The 18,671-nt window shown below is 44.0% G+C and overlaps 1 protein-coding gene across 1 annotated transcript in view; it reads right to left on the reverse strand.

Moving 5' to 3' along the window:
• The window catches only part of ITGB2 (integrin subunit beta 2), a 30,806-nt gene extending 12,577 nt beyond the window's left edge, over positions 1–18,229 (reverse strand). Inside the window, exons 1-6 of the mRNA XM_033171816.1 lie at positions 17,993–18,229; positions 7,996–8,056; positions 5,674–5,762; positions 4,614–4,788; positions 1,777–1,947; positions 59–300 (exon numbers count right to left, since the gene is read on the reverse strand). Of these exons, the coding sequence (XP_033027707.1) occupies positions 59–300; positions 1,777–1,947; positions 4,614–4,788; positions 5,674–5,762; positions 7,996–8,053 (735 nt within the window). The 5' untranslated portion in view covers positions 8,054–8,056; positions 17,993–18,229. The remainder of the gene's footprint in view (positions 1–58; positions 301–1,776; positions 1,948–4,613; positions 4,789–5,673; positions 5,763–7,995; positions 8,057–17,992) is intronic.
• Between the last annotated feature and the right edge of the window lie 442 nt (positions 18,230–18,671).

Here is an 18,671-nt window from a genome sequence, read left to right on the forward strand (position 1 = left end):
CTTCCTCACTCCCCAAGAGCACTTTGTCATGGCGCCTCTTCCCATATGGTAATCTTACCCCACAGACAGCAGCTTGCATCATGGCGTCGAGTCCTCCCTCTGGGGCGTCAAGATTCCCTGATATATCCTGCTTGCCGACTTCTTCTTTGAACTTCTCTACCCTGTCTGTGAGGCTGAGCACATGCCTGAAAGCAAATGGTGGCTGACATTTGGTCTCCTTGCTTGGACAAGGGTTCTGCAGCTTCTCTGGGTGGGTGTTAACAAAGGGCAACACTGTCTTATCCACAAAGGCGCCAAACCCTAAAGGAACACAAGGGAAGTGCCGCTGAAAAGAAGGGTCCAAAATGGTTATCGTCACTGAAGATATAGAGAGAGGGAAGAACTCTAAAGCAGGGGTCAGTAAAAAAAATTGGCAGGGGGAAGACACTGAGTGAAGAATGAAGGCAAAAGGATGATTTATTCTCCGAGATAACAAAAGTTTACCAGGGGTCAGCAAACTTTTTCAACAGGGGGCCGGTCCACTGTCCCTCAGACCTTGTGGGGGGCCGGACTATATTTTGAAAAAAAATATGAACGAATTCCTATGCCCCACAAATAACCCAGAGATGCATTTTATATAAAAGGACACATTCTACTCATGTAAAAACATGCTGATTCCCGGACTGTCTGCGGGCTGGATTTAGAAGGCAATTGGGCCACATTCTGCCCCCGGGCCTTAGTTTGGGGACCCCTGGTTTAAACGAACAAAGGAGTTTCTGTGCTATGTTTAAGTGCATTATTTTATAATTAAGTGGAAGTATTATTATTGTTATTATTATTACAATATTATGACAAAAAATGTGCATAAGAATATAAAATCTACTTTGCCAGTTGATACTTCCACCGTGGGAATGGATTTTTTCCCCCATATTAAATGAGCTAAACTTACTGGTGCTGCTGTCAAAACAATACATCTAGAGGAGCTGTGCTGTTGCTGAAGTTTCTACAGAAACAGTTATAATAAACATTTTATTTTTTATACCCCCCCATAAAGAGACAGATGTGCTAACATTCTTTAAAAGCAAAGTAGAAAACAGAGGGGGTGGGATTAAAACAGTCCCAACACAGCATGTTGGGTACCAGGAAAAGGGCAGCAGAGGAAAGAAAGGCATCTTTCGATACCCCGCTCTCTGGTGACATCTTACAGCAGATGATGGTAGAACAAACAATATCTCTTAGAGATTAAATAAATTAAAAAGGATTTGGGTTATGAAATAGACAAAATATGGAAAACTAGAAGGAACAGTTAATAAAATAGAATAATCCTATACACAAACATCTGGAGATATGAGGCAAATAAATGAAATGAAGCAATTGAGGGTAGATCTACGCAAAGGCAAAAAACGCTATAAATAAGTCAGAAATCATATAGTTATAACAAAAAAAAACCTATTGAAAATCACGTATAAAATTTTCCTGCTCTCTGATGGCATCTGGTGTTGCATGTTTATAATGCCTTCAAATAATTGTTTCTTTGCTAATATAGCTGAGTCCTAAATAATGTTTCATTTTGCCTATTATCTTCCATCCACTGTGTGAAGTAGCAGCAGAAGTTCCATACCCAGCCTCATTGACAGGGCCTTCAGTGCAAAAATAATTTCACTAAATCTCAGTAAATCTGTATTTGATATGCAAGAGTTGTGCTCTGTGTAGTTCTACTCTTCTGAATTAAAACAATCCTAGATGCTAATTTTGTTAGTACCAGGAGACAAATGGATTAATCAGGAATGTACGCACCTATTCGAGCATGTTTGGTAATCTTTTTGAGAGCATTCAGCAGGTCTCCTCCTAGCTTCTTCACATTTTCCAGATCATCATTCATAGAGTATGAGAGGTCCATCAAATAGTAAAGATCTATAGGGTAGTCCTCCCCACGGCGGAATGTCACATTAAAAACAGCAGGTAGATCTGTTAGCAAAAGGGAAAAGAATGAGCATCTAAGAAAAATCTGAGAGCATCCTCTATGGCGGGGGAGCCTCTGGCCATGCCCACCTGCATATACATATAGATATAGGCAACCCACAGGATTGTGCATGTCAGTGGTTGCACGTAAGCTTGTTCCATTCCTGCCCCTGTGGGGCAGGTAAAGCTGGGATCAAATGGGGGAGGGGTTCATGCACTGTGGGCAGCACCTAACAGGCACCAACACTCAGCTGACTGTTGTGGCTTCTGTGCGCAACGCAATGCAAGCCCTGAAGATCATCAAGACTTGCATAGCACTGTGAACACATGCCCTGATGATAAGGTGATCAATGGTGTGGGTGGGTATGGGTGTGTGCCCAGTGCCATGCAAAAGTCAAGAAATCAGTGACTGTTAAATTAAGGATTAAGATCAGAATTGTTGTAATTGGATTAATTAAGATCAAGGAAGCAGGAAGAAATAAGAACTGTGTACCCTGAAACTCAACATATGGAAAGGCACTAAACATTGTTTAATTTGATATTTGAATAATTGGCCTTCTAATTGTACAGTGGTACCTCGGGTTATTGTATTGTAATTTGGTATTGTCACAATGCAGCTTTTATTGGATTATGGTAATTGAAAATTAATAAAAATGATTATTAAAAAAAAAGAGATTTTACTACATCCTGACTGTTATGGAAGGAAATATAAAAGCTACAGGTTGCAGGAAGCATATCAAAATGCCAACATATTGCAACCTGGACCAGTATTACTCTCAATGCAAATAATTTAAGTACTGGGTATTATCCTGTGGTCCTCCAAAGGTTGTTGGACTTCAATTCTCAGCAGCACAGCCACCCTAACCAAGTGGTTCAGCAACATCAGAAGAACCACAAGCTCCCACCACACCTAGAAAATTGTAACACATTTCAGTTTGTCTGAAACTAACTTTTGAGGGCAAGAAGCAGAAGTGCTTGTTGTGCCAAGATTACTAAGCTCCTCTCATACTTAGAAGTACAGTGGTACCTCTGGTTACGTACTTAATTCGTTCTGGAGGTCCGTTCTTAACCTGCAACTGTTCTTAACCTGAAGCACCACTTTAGCTAATGGGGCCTCCCACTGCTGCTGCTCCGACAGAGCACAATTTCTGTTCTTATCCTGAAGCAAAGTTCTTAACCTGAAGCGTTATTTCTGGGTTAGCGGAGTTTGTAACCTGAAGCGCCTGTAACCTGAGGTACCACTGTACAGGCAACAACCAATTGGTGCACGTCCAATTGGCATGCAACTGTGTGCATCACACTGAACCAGAAGTGACTTAAAAATGGCAAAAACAGCCCAGAAAGGGCAAAAGGTGTGAAAACAGTGCCCAGTAGTCCCATGAGCCTCTGCAAGTGCAATTCCAGGAGCCCTTGCACCAACCGTTTGAGGCCTGTGGAGAGTTGGGAGTTTGAGCAAGGACGTTTGGAGGGAGTGATTGTGGTGGAGTTTGGCATCTGGTAAGTACTGTTGGTTGTTTTGTTTAGTTTACTGTTTTTTCAAGAGTTTCCAGAGGTTTCGAGGGTGTTTGCAGGCTTTTCCAATGGCGCTGATTGCACTTAAATGCATGGTGGCACAACCCCTGCGTAAATGGGGAGTTGCCTGTAGTGTTGGGTAAACTCTCCAAGGTACAGCATGATGGGGTGCAATGTTCTACAGGAAACATAGTACTTTCAGTGGCTTTTGTAACTGAAAGAGCCCCTGAAAGAACTACCCCTCTCATCCTGTCCCTCAGGATGACAGATTTTTTGGGGAGGGGGATCCCCTCTGCTGCCTCTCTTTCTATCACTCCTGCGTTCTGCCTATTCACCAAGGTGAGATGGGATATTGAGGGCTGGCAGGTGGGGAAGGGGATTTCCTCTGAGCACTCATATTCTCATTTTGAGTTGGGTCTTTGGAACCGCCTAGGGCTCATTTCCAAGTCAGGCTCAGATAATCTCTCACAACATCCATACTTAAAAGTGAACAAGTTGTGGCAAATGCTCGATATTTGATGTTTATTTCTGCATACTGTTTTTTGTTCTTTCAAGCTTTAATAAAAATCCAAATACGAGAAAGAAAACAGAAAAAGAAGTGAACAAGGTGCATGTGTATAACAACACAATAGACATATATTTCCCTGGATGTTCAGCATCTACATCTTACCTCTGCTTATTTGTTTCAGGCACTTTATAACTAGTTCTTCACCCAAAGGCTCCCAAAGAGGCATTGCAGAATTTAAACAATCAAATCCAACACTTTTAAAACCAGGCATAATGTAATTCCCCAGTTTCCAATAATTCGAGAACTACAGTGGATGCTCGGGTTGCGAACGTGAAGCACGTTCACAACCCACAGCATTCACAATCCACAGTGCCGTGTCTGCGCATGCGTGGGTCGCAATTCGATGCTTCTGTGCATGCACAAAGAGCAATTTAGCATTTCTGCGCATACGCAAGTGCCAAAACCCGGAAGTAACCTGTTCCAGTACTTCCGGGTTCGGTGCGGTGCGTAACCTGAAGCGTCTGTAACCTGAGGTATGACTGTATTTATATACCTGTACAAAGGAAGTCACACCCGTTCTTTGCCCTGTCACTATAATCATCCCATTCATCCACTTTATATTTCTTTGTCTAAGAATTACTCAAAGTAGTACCTTGTCTTAGCTGCAGTTGCACATTCTCAGGATGGATTTGCTTTATCTGACTTGGTGGTGGACCTGGCTGGGCAAAGCTTTCTGGAAAAATTATGTCATCCCCACATCCCCTCTGCCGGAGTTGTTCCCTGGTGTCACAGCGACTGGAATCTTGTTCTCCTACTTTTGTGAAATCCTGAAAGCAAAACAATAAGCATGCTTATGCCTAAGAAAGATTTTAAACAGCAAAAGGGTGTTCCAACTATTAGAATTCTTTTTTTATTTTTAATCCTCTCCTGAAAGTGCTGGTTGCAAAGTTAAACTAACATAATTAAGCTACTATGAGAAAAGAATGCAAAGACTGCATTCTTATAAGAAGCCAAGGGACTCAGACTTAAAGCAAAGGTCTTCAGGAAAGTAAGGTCTTCAGGAAAGTGAGTAGTTAATAAGACGTAGAGCACTCAGTAATGGCACAAGTACTGCTGGACACCCCACTGACTGTTGGCATCGTGCAGCAACTATTGGATGAGCAACTGAAAGAGCTCAGAGCTGAGATGCATAAAATGGTGAATGAAAATGGACAAGAGTAAGATGCTAAAGAAGTCACAGAACGTTTGGAGAAGAATATTGATGGAGGATTGCCAGAACAGGAGAGTGGAACAGTAACGCTGGAAGTCGTAGATGGTGAATTGGAGAGGAGCTTCACACAGGTGCCTGGAGGAGTGAAACAGTCAAGCAGCGGATTTACAGTGTTGGAGAAGTGGAATGAAGTCATGGACAGAGAGATTAAAAAATATTCTGAGCTGGCAGACATAGAGCGGAGAAAGAAAGGATTTTGTGTACAATTTGGAGTGAATTGAGAGGAAAAAGCTACCAAGCCTCTAGTAACACTTATGGGGGGGGGGAAAGAGAGGAAATGGAAGAATCTTTTTTTTCTAAATTAGGATGGAAAACCATGACCAACAGGAAATGGGATTGGAATATATGGAACTGGGTGTAAAACTGAGTGAAAAGGTTTGAAGGGAAAAGTATCTGACGGAACATAATAATATGCCTGAAAAACAAGAGATGGAAAACTTACCCGCTTCTTACACCAGGCGCATCCCGGGCCAGACTGGATGCAGTCCTGACAGGTTTTCACATTGTATTTGGTGCACTCAAGAGACAGCGCTTAGGAAGAAAAGGGGTGTGTGTGGAATTAAAGTGAGGAAAAACTACACATCATATGAAGCTAAAACTTACTGCAAATTGAGTATATGGCAAACTGTATAAGGCTGATATATGAATATACCAATGCATTATTAAAACAGGCATATTAACAGGACAAAAACAATCTCAAGACTCTACTTCAATATACATTGAGAAGGGGATGCATTATCTATCAACAGCCTGGATTCAGAAGGACACGCAGGGCTTATCCACACTTTGCTTGTCCCACAGCTACAAAGCTTGGGTCTGAGAGCTTTTCTGCTTGTCCTGTGCTTTCTAGGCATGGGCCTGAGTGGGTTTTCCTTTACCCCGCTGCTGTCCCCAGGAAAAGCTGCTCTTTACTGCTGAATCGGAGCAAACAGTGGTTGGCATCCATCTCTCTTGAGTGCACCTCCAGGGATGAAAACAAACCGCTGTGTTAGCAGCACTGAGGTGACCTCCCCAGGGCAGAAGCCTGGGCAGGATGGATGGAGGTCCTGGGCTGCCCAGCAGTGGCATAGTAAGGGCGGGGCGTAGGGGGCGGCCTGAATCGGGTTCCAGGGGAGGGGGGTGACACTCCCTGGCCCCTCCCACCACTCCCCCGCCACCCTGTCCGTGCTTCTTTACGGACAGATGGGGCAGCCCCACGAGCCGCCGCTCGCTCGCTGCGGGAGCAGCAGTGCCGACCCAGTTACACTACGCATGCCTGGAAATTTCAGGCATGTGTAGTGCAGCCGACGTGCGTCGTGATGCACCACCCCCAGGGGAGTGACTCCACTCCGCTGCCCTGGGCAGCAGAGAGGCTTCCTCCGCCATTGCTGCCCAGATGACAAGACCCTCCCCCCTTGGAGGACTCTTGTGGTAGGGATGGTGGCCAACTGCCTATCTCCATCAGCTGCTGGCTGGCCAAGATAGTGGTTGATGTTTGCTCCAGTTCATCTGTAAAGAGCAGGTTTCTCTGGGGGAAAGTGAAGGGACAAGCGGATGAGTCCTCCCTGTGTGGAATATGTCTGCTGGACAGGATTTCAATGTTGTTTTATTATTAACATTACTTATATTGTGCATCTTCAACCACACAGGCCCACAAAGTTAAGGTGAATATGATACAATGTAATACAATATTAAAATAACAACCCATAAAAAGTTTTACCTCAACAAGAGATACAAAAAGAAGCACCATCCCCCAGCAAAATCACAAACAGGTTAGGAGTGAGGCAACACAGCAAAGCTTGTGGGGTGTGTGTGTGTGTGTGTGAGAGAGAGAGAGAGAGAGAGAGAGAGAGAAAGATAGAGGTATTTATATTATATATACCCCCCCTTAAAGATACAGAGTGCTGAAATCCCAGAACAAGGAATCCCACAGTCTGGGCACTGCTATTAAAAATGCACTCGCAGTTTCCAGGTTTCACAGTGTAGCCAGGAGTACAAAATATCTCAGCAAGTGAGGGTGTTGAAGGGATCCTTCTGATATTGAGGCTCCAAGCTATAAGCAGCTATCGGTGGAGAGCAGCACCTTGAGGCGGGCATGACAACATGCATCTTTGCTGCTGCTTTCTGTGGTAACTCCAGTCTCCAGGCGCCCTCCAAGGACAGGCCTACATTTTGCTGCTGTTAGGAAGAATGGTGCCACGTCCACCTCGTTTTTCACAAGCTCTGTGCTGCCGTTTGTTGCAGATTGGGGCAGAAGAATTGACTGTACATTCTCTTACAAACCATTTGTACCCCTGATCCATTACGGGGTCCTCAGCAAACAGTCCTGGAGGTTGCTGCTTCCGTTTCATAGCTATCAGCACCGCAGACCCAAAGTCTGAGTGTCTTGTGGATGAATCTGCACCTTTTCACTTGCACAGACACTTATTAAAGTAACCAGTAGCTATTTTAATATGTTTTAATTGTATTGCCCCCTCTCAATGGCCCATGTTTTAGCAATATGGTGTGGTAGATGGCATCTATAGGTAAAATGAACATGTGGTCCTGTAGCTCAGATAAGGGCCTCTTGCACAGGAAAACACCACCAACTTGGAATACCGATCAACAAGATTTCCCACTGAAGACAGATAATGGGCACAATCCAAGAGAAAGCTGAGCCCACTTAAGCCCACTTAGTTCAAGGCCCTTAAGCAGGCTTAGCTCTACAAGGAGACGGTGACCATTACTGCACCACAAATGCAGATAATGTTGATTCAAATTACTTCCACCTAATAGTGGCAGGTACCTGATGTCAGAATCAGCAGTCCAGCGCCAGACAGCAGAAGGAAGCGCTCATGAAGCATCTCCTGTGAAATTGAAATAATATACCATAAAATGACTACACTAAAAGACTATAAGATGACTTCATTTGTTTGTTTGTTTGTTTGTTTATTGACTTTATATTCTGCCTTTCCTCCTGCAAGAGCCCAGGGCAGAAAATCTATCTGACAATCTTTTTTTAATAATAAAAAAACACCAATCAAAAATACTGTAGTTAAAACAATCTAAATATAATTACAGTTTAAAACATCTCAAAGCATTTACAGTTAAAAAACATTATTCCCTCCAATAAACTCAGGCTTTCCCTCCACCAAATGCGTGAATAAGCAAGTTAACAAGGATGGCAAAAGTTTTTCAAAGGTTTACAGTATTCATTTTTTGTTATTTTCAGCCCCATTGACCACATTTAAAAAGTGCTGAATATGAACAAAGCTACCACCTTCCCTGCAGCAATGTCTCACCATTACAGAACATATTATTGAGGGCTGCCATATTTTGAAAAGCAAAAAAGATGATATGACGGCTCTCATTTTAAATACCGCTACTATAGGCCACAGAAGCTGTGATATATTGCTGAGAGGGGCAGGAGAAGAGAAGAGGAAAGCAAGTCTTCAGCCACCAGTTATGTCTGTGTCTCATCCAGAAAGCAAAGCCAGAGACATTTTGACAAATTTAAAAAATCCACCTGGACAGCAATTTTACCCCTGAAAAAGAGGACATGTCCTGAGAAAAGAGGACACATGGCAACCCTAGCCCTGGCACACAGTATTCTTTTAAAAAACAGGCAGATATATTCCTGCCCCACCCACCTTCACTCTTGCATCAGGGTGGCTCTTCCCCCCTGCACCCCTCCAGAATGCATGTGTGCATCTCTCACTACTGCTCTGCAAGCCGGCTACCAGAAAAATAGCGCTGAAATAAAAGATACTTCCACTGCTTTTTATGTTTTTTTGTAAAAACAAAACCCTAATTGGGCATTCTAGATGCCTCTCAAAGCCGCTGAGTCTAGCAAAGTGCATTACTCTACTGATATTTTGCCAACACACACACACACACCCAAAGCAACAAAAGGCATTGTTTCCACAAACATAAGTATATTTCTGACTAGCTGTGTAGATACAGATCTATGTCACAAAAGTGTGACAAACTTTTAAGTTCTCCATAATTCTTTATTAGGCAAGGCAGGAGTGGGTGGAGGGGGAGGAAAAATAAAAACCGAAAAAGTTCAGAAATTAGGCTGGCTATGACAGTTCTAAATGCAGGGCTAAGTAAGTTCAATGGTGCCTCACAAGACGAAATTAATTCATTCCGCGGGTGCTGCCGTACAGCGGAAATTTCGTCTTGCGAAGCACGGTCAGAGGAAGCGCGGTTTGACAAAACAACAACCGCAAAACGTTTTCATAGGGAAATTCGTCTTGTGAGTCACCCTTTCGTCTAGCGAGTTTTTCGTCTAACGAGGCATTCGTCTTGCGAGGTACCACTGTTCTTCCCAAGTGCTGCGGAGCTATCACGTTACATGTTTAGGGCTCCAGGATGAAGAAGCAATGAGGAATTAAAATATGTTTTGTAAGATCTGTCCCAATATTAAACCAAAGGTGTGGAAGCTGCAGTTCTCCACATATTGTTAAAATCCAACTTTTGTTTTCTTTCACAACTGATCATGCTGGCTGGGCTGAAGGGAGTTGGAGTCCAACACACACACATTCCCCATCTCTGTCTACAAGCTTCCTTGTAGGGGGCAGAAGTAAAGGAAAACTTTAAGTTAGCAGAGCAAGGTATAAGAAGCACAGCTAGGTAGCTGTGTTGGTAAAAAAGAGGGGGAAACCCCTCCAACCTCGCCCCCTGCTTTGTGTAACGTCTTGCCTGATGACGTGTTATGGAAAAGGTCAGGTGCAGTTTCCAAAATGGGGCCCCTTCCCCCAAACAAACCCATGAAATAAAGGGCCACAAATTAAGTCTTGTGGTTGCTTTCAACTTTATTATTGCAGAAGTTTTCATCGACTACAAAAAACCCAACCTTAGAGCATGTGCAATTTCACACCTTTCAGCAAAACACACACACACACACACACACACACACACAAACAAACAAACAAACAAACACACAAAGTATTTTACCAACCTTGATAAATAAAAATATATTCTTGAGTTAAAGTCCAGTCAAATGAAATTTAAACTTGCTGCTACTGAAGGTGATGATTGTTAACAGTTGCAGTTAGTGGCTGGTTTTGTATTTTGCATTTTATATTTTTGTTTTATGATTTGCTATACAGTAATAAATACCACCCCCACCCCCAGTGATACCCACTAGACGAAGAGTGGCAACGGAGAGAAGGCATTTAGAAAATCGGGGGGTGGGGGGGAGATGGCAACATTGCAATGTCACAATTTTTTACTCAAGAAGCCTCATATATTTCAAGATGGTTAAAGGTAAAGGGACCCCTGACCAATAGGTCCAGTCATGTCCGACTCTGGGGTTGCAGCGCTCATCTCACGTTACTGGCCAAGGGAGCCGGCTTCTGGGTCATGTGGCCGGCATGACTAAGCCGCTTCTGGTGAACCAGAGCAGCGCACGGAAACGCGGTTTACTTTCCCACCGAAGCAGTCCCTATTTATCTACTTGCACTTTGACGTGCTTTCGAACTGCTAGGTTAACAGGAGCAGGGACCAAGCAACAGGAGCTCACCCCGTTGCGGGGATTCAAACCGCCAACCTTCTGATCAGCAAGCCCTAGGGACACGGGTGGCGCTGTGGGTTAAAACACAGAGCTTCGGGCTTGCTGATCAGAAGGTTCGAGGTGGTTACTTCTGAGTAAAACATACCCAAACCAGCCAATTGTGGATTATATTGTAAAGGCAGCACGCTTGAGAATTAAATAAAATAATGTGGACAGAGAGGAAATATTCACATGCTTTCCAGAGTTTAAACCAACCTGTCCCTGTGTATTAATCCCCAGGCTCATTTCCTCTGACATCTCCTGGGGTAGCCCAGCCAGGAGCCAGGAGCTGCTGCTCTGTTTCTCTGCTGCTCTGGGATACCCCCTCTTGCATCCCACATGGGGAGGCCTGTTGTGCTGAGCCTGACCACAGAGGCCACAGCGACAAGCAGGCATCACAAGAACTACAGAAGACTGAGAAGGAATGGCAGAGAGGATGGGCACATGTGTGCTGCACATTAAACATTGCTGCTGCTTGTGGCTGCTTCTTCCTACAGCTCTTACTTCTGCCATCCCCTCTGGCGTCAAGGTGCAGGAGCAACTCAGCTGGTCCCTCTGCTTGCAACTGTGCCCTTAAAGATGATGAGGAGCAGGCACAGGCAACCATTCCATCACCATCATTGGCAAGGGTGGATGGTGCCCAACCTGATCACAACTGAGAGGTCCCTCTGCTGCTTCTGTTGGTGGCCCCTCGCAGGCCTTGGTGCAATTGTGCTGTGATGATCTAATCATAGTTACGGAGAACCAACAGCTTGCAACACTTTTTGCCATTTGGCTTGTTCCAGTTAAGTATTACTCAACTGTGGATTGAGGAGTTTTTGTTATTGTGGACCCACACATCTCCCTTTGCTTGTGGTGCTTCAAAGAAAACCAATTCTAGTTGTTCAAGATAAAATGCAGAACCAGAGGAAGATAACTGCCCACCACCTGTGTAGATTGGCTTTTCCTTTTGAGAGCTACATTACAACTTGATAATACTGGATAATTTGGTTCCAAGTGACTCTATTTATCCAGCACTCTGCCAGATTTATCCCTGGCTTTGCCAAATTAAAGGCCACCAAATTTCTCTTTACTTTTGTTTCCTGCCTACTGCAGCAGCCTGTGCATTTCACGTTAGGTTTGGGACAGACCCTGGGTTCATAGCTGTCAACTCTTCCCTTTTCTTGCAAGGAATCCTATTGGGAATAAAGGAATTTCCCTTAAAAAAAGGGAAAAGTTGACAGCTATGTCTGGGTTCACAACCAAATATTAATTTCTCAGAGATGGAGACCAGCTCTTGTTTTTACATCCCAGAATCCTGGCATCTTGGCATCCCCTGAAGATTTCTGGGAGCAGGAGTTGGCTAAGGGTACTGAGACTTGCTAGAGGACCCCATCCCTCCCTCCCAAGGTACAATTCCTAGATTGATTTAATAATCAATCCTGCTTCACAGGAAACTCTGGAAACAGTAGCTGTGAGAGGAGAATAGGAGCCTCCTAACAACTCTCAGCACCTTTTACCAAATAGAGCTCCCAGGATCCTTTGGGGGAAGCCATGACTTTTTAAAGTGGTATCACAGAGCTTTAAAGGTATGATGTGGCCTCTGTCTAAGCAACTCCAGGAGTGTCGGAAAGGTTTCAACCTCCCTCTCCACATATACAGGTGAAACTCGAAAAATTAGAGTATCATGGAAAAGTCCATTTATGTAAGCAATTGTTTTCATTAGCTACTGGTGTTTAATATATGAGATAGACTCATGACATGCAAAGCGAGATATGTCAAGCCTTTGTTTGTTATAATTGTGATGATTATGGCGTACAGCTGATGAAAACCCCAAAGTTGAAATTGTTAATTTGGGGTTCTCATCAGCTGTACACCATAATCATCACAATTATAACAAATAAAGGCCTGACATAATAATAATAATAATAATAATAATAATAATAATAATAATAATAATAATAATAATTTATTTGTCCCCTGCCCATCTGGCTGGGTCTCCCTTGCCACTCTGGGTGGCTTCCAACAAATATTAAAATACATTAGAATATCACAGATTAAAAACTTCCCTAAACAGGGCTGCCTTCAGGTATTTTCTAAATGTCAGGTAGTTGTTTATCTCTTTGACCTCTGATGGGAGGGCGTTCCACAGGGCAGGTGCCACTACCGAGAAGGCCCCCTGCCTGGTTCCCTGTAGCTTTGCTTCTCGCAGTGAGGGAACCGCCAGAAGGCCCTCGGTGCTGGATGTCAGTGTCCGGGCTGAACGATGGGGGTGGAGACGCTCCTTCAGGTATATAAGACCGAGGCCGTTTAGGGCTTTAAAGGTCAGCACCAACACTTTGAATTGTGCTCAGAAACGTACTGGGATATATCTCGCTTTGCATGTCATGAGTCTATCTCATATATTAGTTTCACCTTTTAAGTTGAATTACTGAAAGAAATGAACCTTTCCACGATATTCTAGTTTTTTGAGTTTCACCTGTATGATGCTACAACACTAATAAAGGACAACTCTTCCAGTCACTTCTCTCATATGATGTTGAAGGTATGTCTCAAGTTGGGTACTGCAGTGTCCAACATGGAACATGGGAAATGTCCCTCCTAGGAGGCTCCCTCAGGAATAAATTACATGTGGCAGCAGCAGATCCAGTGGCCTGCAGTGCTGGCCAATTTTAAGAGCCAGAGGGCTGTGTGGGCAAGGGGCGCTGAACCCTGCTCTTCCTCCTGCCTCCTTTCAGTCTTCCACCCTAGCTACCGGTACTTTGTTCTCAGTCAGAATCAGACACCAAGACAGGGAAACAAGTGAAAGAGGACAGCCCTGATGGATCAGGCCAAAAACAGTCTAGTCCAGCATTTTATTCTCAAAGGGTTCAGTCAGATGCCCATGGGGAAGCCAAGTTCAGACATGCACACCATTGCCCTATCCTGCTTTTGGCTGCCTGGCAGCTGCTATTAATGCGCACACTTCCCCTGACCCTGTGAGTATTTATAACCTTCCTGATGAGTACCTATTATCCTTCATGAGTGGCTGTGGCAAAGAAAGCCACAGAATCAGGGGCAGATTCAGCTCTTCTCATCAACAATAAATTTTGCTATTAAAATCAGCCCTAAACCATGGAGGCAAACCTGGTTTTACAGAAAAATTTCAGGCAATTTAAATATTCAATGACATTTTAAGAAGTAAAATATGTTTCTTGGCATGGATGGTGTGTTAATATGCTGGTCTAGTATCTCCTTCTAACTGTGTAACATTTTTGGAATTGGTTTAGGTTATTAAAGTATTTAATTATCTAATATTAATTAAAAGTATTATGGGAAAGCTCCTGGATAACCAAGGGTATGTTAGGACCACAATGAGTTTTTACAACACGCTACTTAAGTTCTGAGCAGAACGTTTTCCTTGAGCTGAATGTTCAGACAGGCATTTGATATTCTAAAATGTCTTGGAGCCAACTTGCTCTGATGTATGAGGATGGAGATTATTGACAGTGGCCTGGTTTCTACATAACACTAAACCATAGTTTAGCACTATATGAACAAGCCTAGATGAGATTTGGGCTTGTGTGCACACCTTGATGCTCTCCCCTGTTGTAGATGCAATTCAGAGATTGGAGGCATCATTTCTTGGTTTAAATAAACTGGAATACTGTATATGCTGTCAAGGCCAGGAACTGTTTCCTCAAACAAGCCAGGATGAAAAAGCATGGTTTGATCTTGGCTTTTTTCAATAAGCCATAGTTTCAACTATGTAACAATAAACTATGATTAATTTAAGGCAGGAAGTGAATGTTTTCAATTCCTTCCATGTGGATGAGCCAGAGGAGGAGGGGAGAGGGGGAGTGTACAAGACTGAGGCTCAATCATATAGTACTAAGCAATAAGTTGGGACTGTGCCATTGGCTTCCAAATTCCCTGGGGAAAATGAAGGCAGCAGAGGATGCCTGGAAAAGACTGGGCCTAGTTGCTTCACTCTTTGCTTGCTTCTGGCTGTCCCCATCTCATTTGCCTTTTCTGACTTATGTTCCTTATTTTCAAGTTGTTGTGTTGAAAGAGCTCTGAGAAAAAGGGAAGTCTTGATGAGTCTTTCTCCCTGCAGCGTGGAAGAAGGAAGGACAAGGGGCATTTGCACTGCTGATGGAGACATTTGGAAAGTGAAGGCAAAAGCATGCTGTGCCTGTGATTGTATCTTACAACATTCATCTGAATGCTGTTTCCATAAATAGTCTTAGGTACTGTTTGAAGCAGGAAATGCATCTCCCTCTCTTCTCTTCACTATAAGGGAAACTAATTATAAATGTTGTCAGACACATTTGAAATATGACTTTAAAAGTCCAAATTTCAGATTTCATGGGCTGGTTGTCTATGTACCATAGAGATACAATCCTAGGCATACTAGGGAACAAATCTCTCTCCCCCCCCCCCACTTTCCACCTAAAATATGCTTAAATTTATGCTGCACATTTCTAAAAGTATTTGCATTTGGAGAACTAGTGTGTGAAAAAACAGGGTGAAACACTACTGAAATAATAGAATGCTATATGTTATTCTCTTCCTTTATCTTAAATGATTCCTAAAGTTACAAAAAAGGAGATTCTGACAAAACATCAGGAATAACTTTCCGACAGTAAGAGCTGTTTGACAACAGGACTGTCTCCCTTAGAGGGTGGTGAACTCTCTTTCCATGAAGGGCTTTTAAGAAAGGTTGCCTGGCCATCTGTTAAAGGTAAAGGGACCCCTGACCATTAAGTCCAGTCACGGACGACTCTGGGGTTGTGGCGCTCATCTCGCTTTACTGGCCGAGGGCGTCGGCGTACAGCCTCCGGGTTATGTGGCCAGCATGACTAAGCCGCTTCTGGCGAACCAGAGCAGCGCACAGAAACGTGCTTTCAAACTGCTAGGAGCTGGGACAGAGCAATGGGAGCTCACCCCATCACGGGGATTTGAACTGCCAACCTTCTGATCGACAAGCCTTAGGCTCTGTGGTTTAACCCACAGTGCCACCCGCATGTTCAGATCCCTTACAACTCTACAATTCTAAGATTCCAAGTTATACTCCAAACCTCATGTGACCCTGTGCCTAACATCCACACACCAGGAAAACATATAGCTTCCCAGCTAGCAAAACTAATGTTTGTCACTGGAGTTGACCAACCAGGGCCGTCTTAAGTAAATCCGGTGCCCTGGCACAAAGATCCCTCCAGCGTCCCTTGCGCTCTGCCGGGCAGGGCCAGGCACAGCGGGCAGCCAGAGGGTGCGGCACGGCGGTCGGGGACACCAAACTCGCGCTCCGCCAGGCAGGGCCAGCCGGAAGGGTGGGTGGGGACGCTGCCAGCTGTGCTCCACCTCCGCCTGCTCAGCCGAAGCGGCAACATGGTGAGAGGTGGGCGAGAGCGGCGCTGCCGGCGGGGCTGGAGGGCGCAGGCACCCTCCTCAGGCCGTGGCGTCCCTGTGACCAACTGATTTCCCTCTTGTACCTTTAGCATTTATGTGATCCTCAGCAATTATGCAGGTGTAGCTTTCCCAGCTCCACTTCTTGCATTTCTATCTGTCAAGTTAGGGTTAAAGGGACAGGAGCGGGGTCAGTAAAAACACTAGCATCCCTTTATGTCATACAATTGTTATAAAAGCACAGAAGCCCTGCCACAAAAAAAGTTAGTAACCCAATGCAGACAAGCAAAGAGAGAATGTATTTCTATTAGTTACTGTCCAATGTACAGCTGCAATTCTAACCCCACTTACTTGGGAGTAAGCCTCTTTGAATTGAATAGGACTTACTTTTGAGTAGGCAAGGTTAGCATTGCAGTCCTGGTCAGACTCATGTCTGCCTGGGGAAAAACAGAACTTGAACCAAATTTTGGGTATTGGATCTTCCATTGTGGTTCTGCTGGAGTCCTGTCACTTTAAAAGGATTCCAAGCTTATATAATACTATTCCACACCAGGTTTCATTAGAAGCCACACAATGTAAGTTTCTCATGAGATATTCTGCACAAGTGTGAAAAGCAAGCTGGCCTGCAAACTTACACATGCCATACCACAAAATAGCTAGCATACCGCTTTCACAGAAGCAGAGATGAAAGTTGCACATTGAACTATAGGCCAGCAAGAAATTGGCTCATTAAGGATATAGTAATGACGGCTGGGAGGAACATAGAGAAAAAACCACCATGGTGCATCCGCATCAGCACAATGTGACACGTTTATCTGTCCCAGATGCAACAGAACGTGTCTTTCCCACATCAGCCTGCTCAGCCACAACAGGTGCTGTACCCAGTGTTTGAAACTCCCATTGTTCTAGGCGCATTTTGCGACAGGGAATTTCATTAGTGCGATCATTTCTGAGCTCTGGGTGTTGTACTGTGCCTAAGATTTCAGATTAAAACTGCAGAGTGGAAGGAAAGAATGACCTTTTTCTGCATCCCCACTTTCAGCTACTCTCTGAAGACTAGAGAAGAGACCCTCTTAAGAATATCAGGGGGGTGGGCAAGAGAAGGACTAGACTATGTGAAAAATGAACATGGTATGTTAGCTGCAGTTCATTCATTTTCAGCTTTGTATTCTTGTAATAAAAAAGCATGCCAATACATTCCATTGTTGCGCCCATAACTTAGGTTTAATGTGCCCTTTAGCTCCTAGCTTTCACATCTGTTTCTAACACTTCTAACGGTTTGACTTCACCCCCAAAGGTTCCATCCTCCATTGTCTCCCCAGAGAGAACAACTGCTCCCTCACATGCAGAATGATATGCAGAAGGTCTGTTTCTCCTCAGAAGTATTTCTCTTCAGCCTGGTGACTTTTTAGAGCTCTGGCCCTTCTTTCTGTTGTTTTCCTCTCAGCTACTGCCTTGCATTTTGAATCCCACATGAGGAAAAGGTGCGTGTAAGGCGATTGCAACCTTTAAAATAGTGGGTAGGGAAGGCATTGACCCCAAATGCTTCCTTTTCAATGAACAACAACAAGGTGGGGGGGCAGTTGGGACTCCTTTACAGACATCTACAGGAAACATACAGCTAACCTTCAGTGCTAGACTCACACCTGAGGGCAGCCAGCATCTAGAGAACTAGAAGGTATGGTGCCTCCATCAAATACTTTAGTTCAAATGAATTAATTACCTTTACAGTTACATGTATTGGCTGCGAGTGGTACTTCAGTTAAGATTTTGGACATACCAAGCCCACCAGAAGATAATACAGATGTCAAACTCTGCACACTCAGTTTGCGAAAAGAGTAAAACACAGAGGAAATAAACAAAGAATTTTAAAACATACATCAAGTAGTCAGTCTCTCTGGCTTCTTCTCAGCTATTTTTTTGGGTGTGTTGTGAAGTTCTCTCTTCTGATCAGTTCCTTCTGTGCAAGTGAGACAAAGCCAACCCGCTCCTCAGAGGGCAGAAAAAGGCCCACGCCTCTTCCTTTTTCATTGATATTGCATATCTTGCCCCTGTGGGTTGTAGAGGAAGTGAGAAGTGAGGGAGGGTGGCAAGCTTATTTTCAAGACATCCAAAGTTCAAAACTGTGCTCAAATCCCCATAATGTGTGTTCACACTGGAAACTCAATATTTCTCAGACAAGGACTTTTACCCCTTGGTGAAATCTTGATCTTAGCCAAAAGCCTGAGAAAGTCCCCTTGGAAGCTTTTTCCTTCAGCATAAAACACTACGAAGGAAACCATTACAGTGCCCACCGGAGTCATTTCCAGGCTGGCTGCCCTGAAGTCCTTTAGGGTCTCTCAAATGAGCTAGCATTCCTTGGAGTGTCTTCCACCTTCATTTCTATGTGAGATGGGTGGTGACTGGAGGGGCCTTTTCATTTGGGCAACCCTAACTATAGAATTCCCTGGCCAGCGATGCTCGCCAGGTGCCATTCTTGATGTCTTTTTATTTATTTTGAGGCATGTTATTTTGCTGGTTTTAATCTGTTGTGATGTTTCTTAATCTGCTGCCGTTTT

Source organism: Lacerta agilis, chromosome 1 (assembly GCF_009819535.1).
Source record: "Lacerta agilis isolate rLacAgi1 chromosome 1, rLacAgi1.pri, whole genome shotgun sequence".
Classification (NCBI taxonomy): Eukaryota; Metazoa; Chordata; class Lepidosauria; order Squamata; family Lacertidae; genus Lacerta; species Lacerta agilis.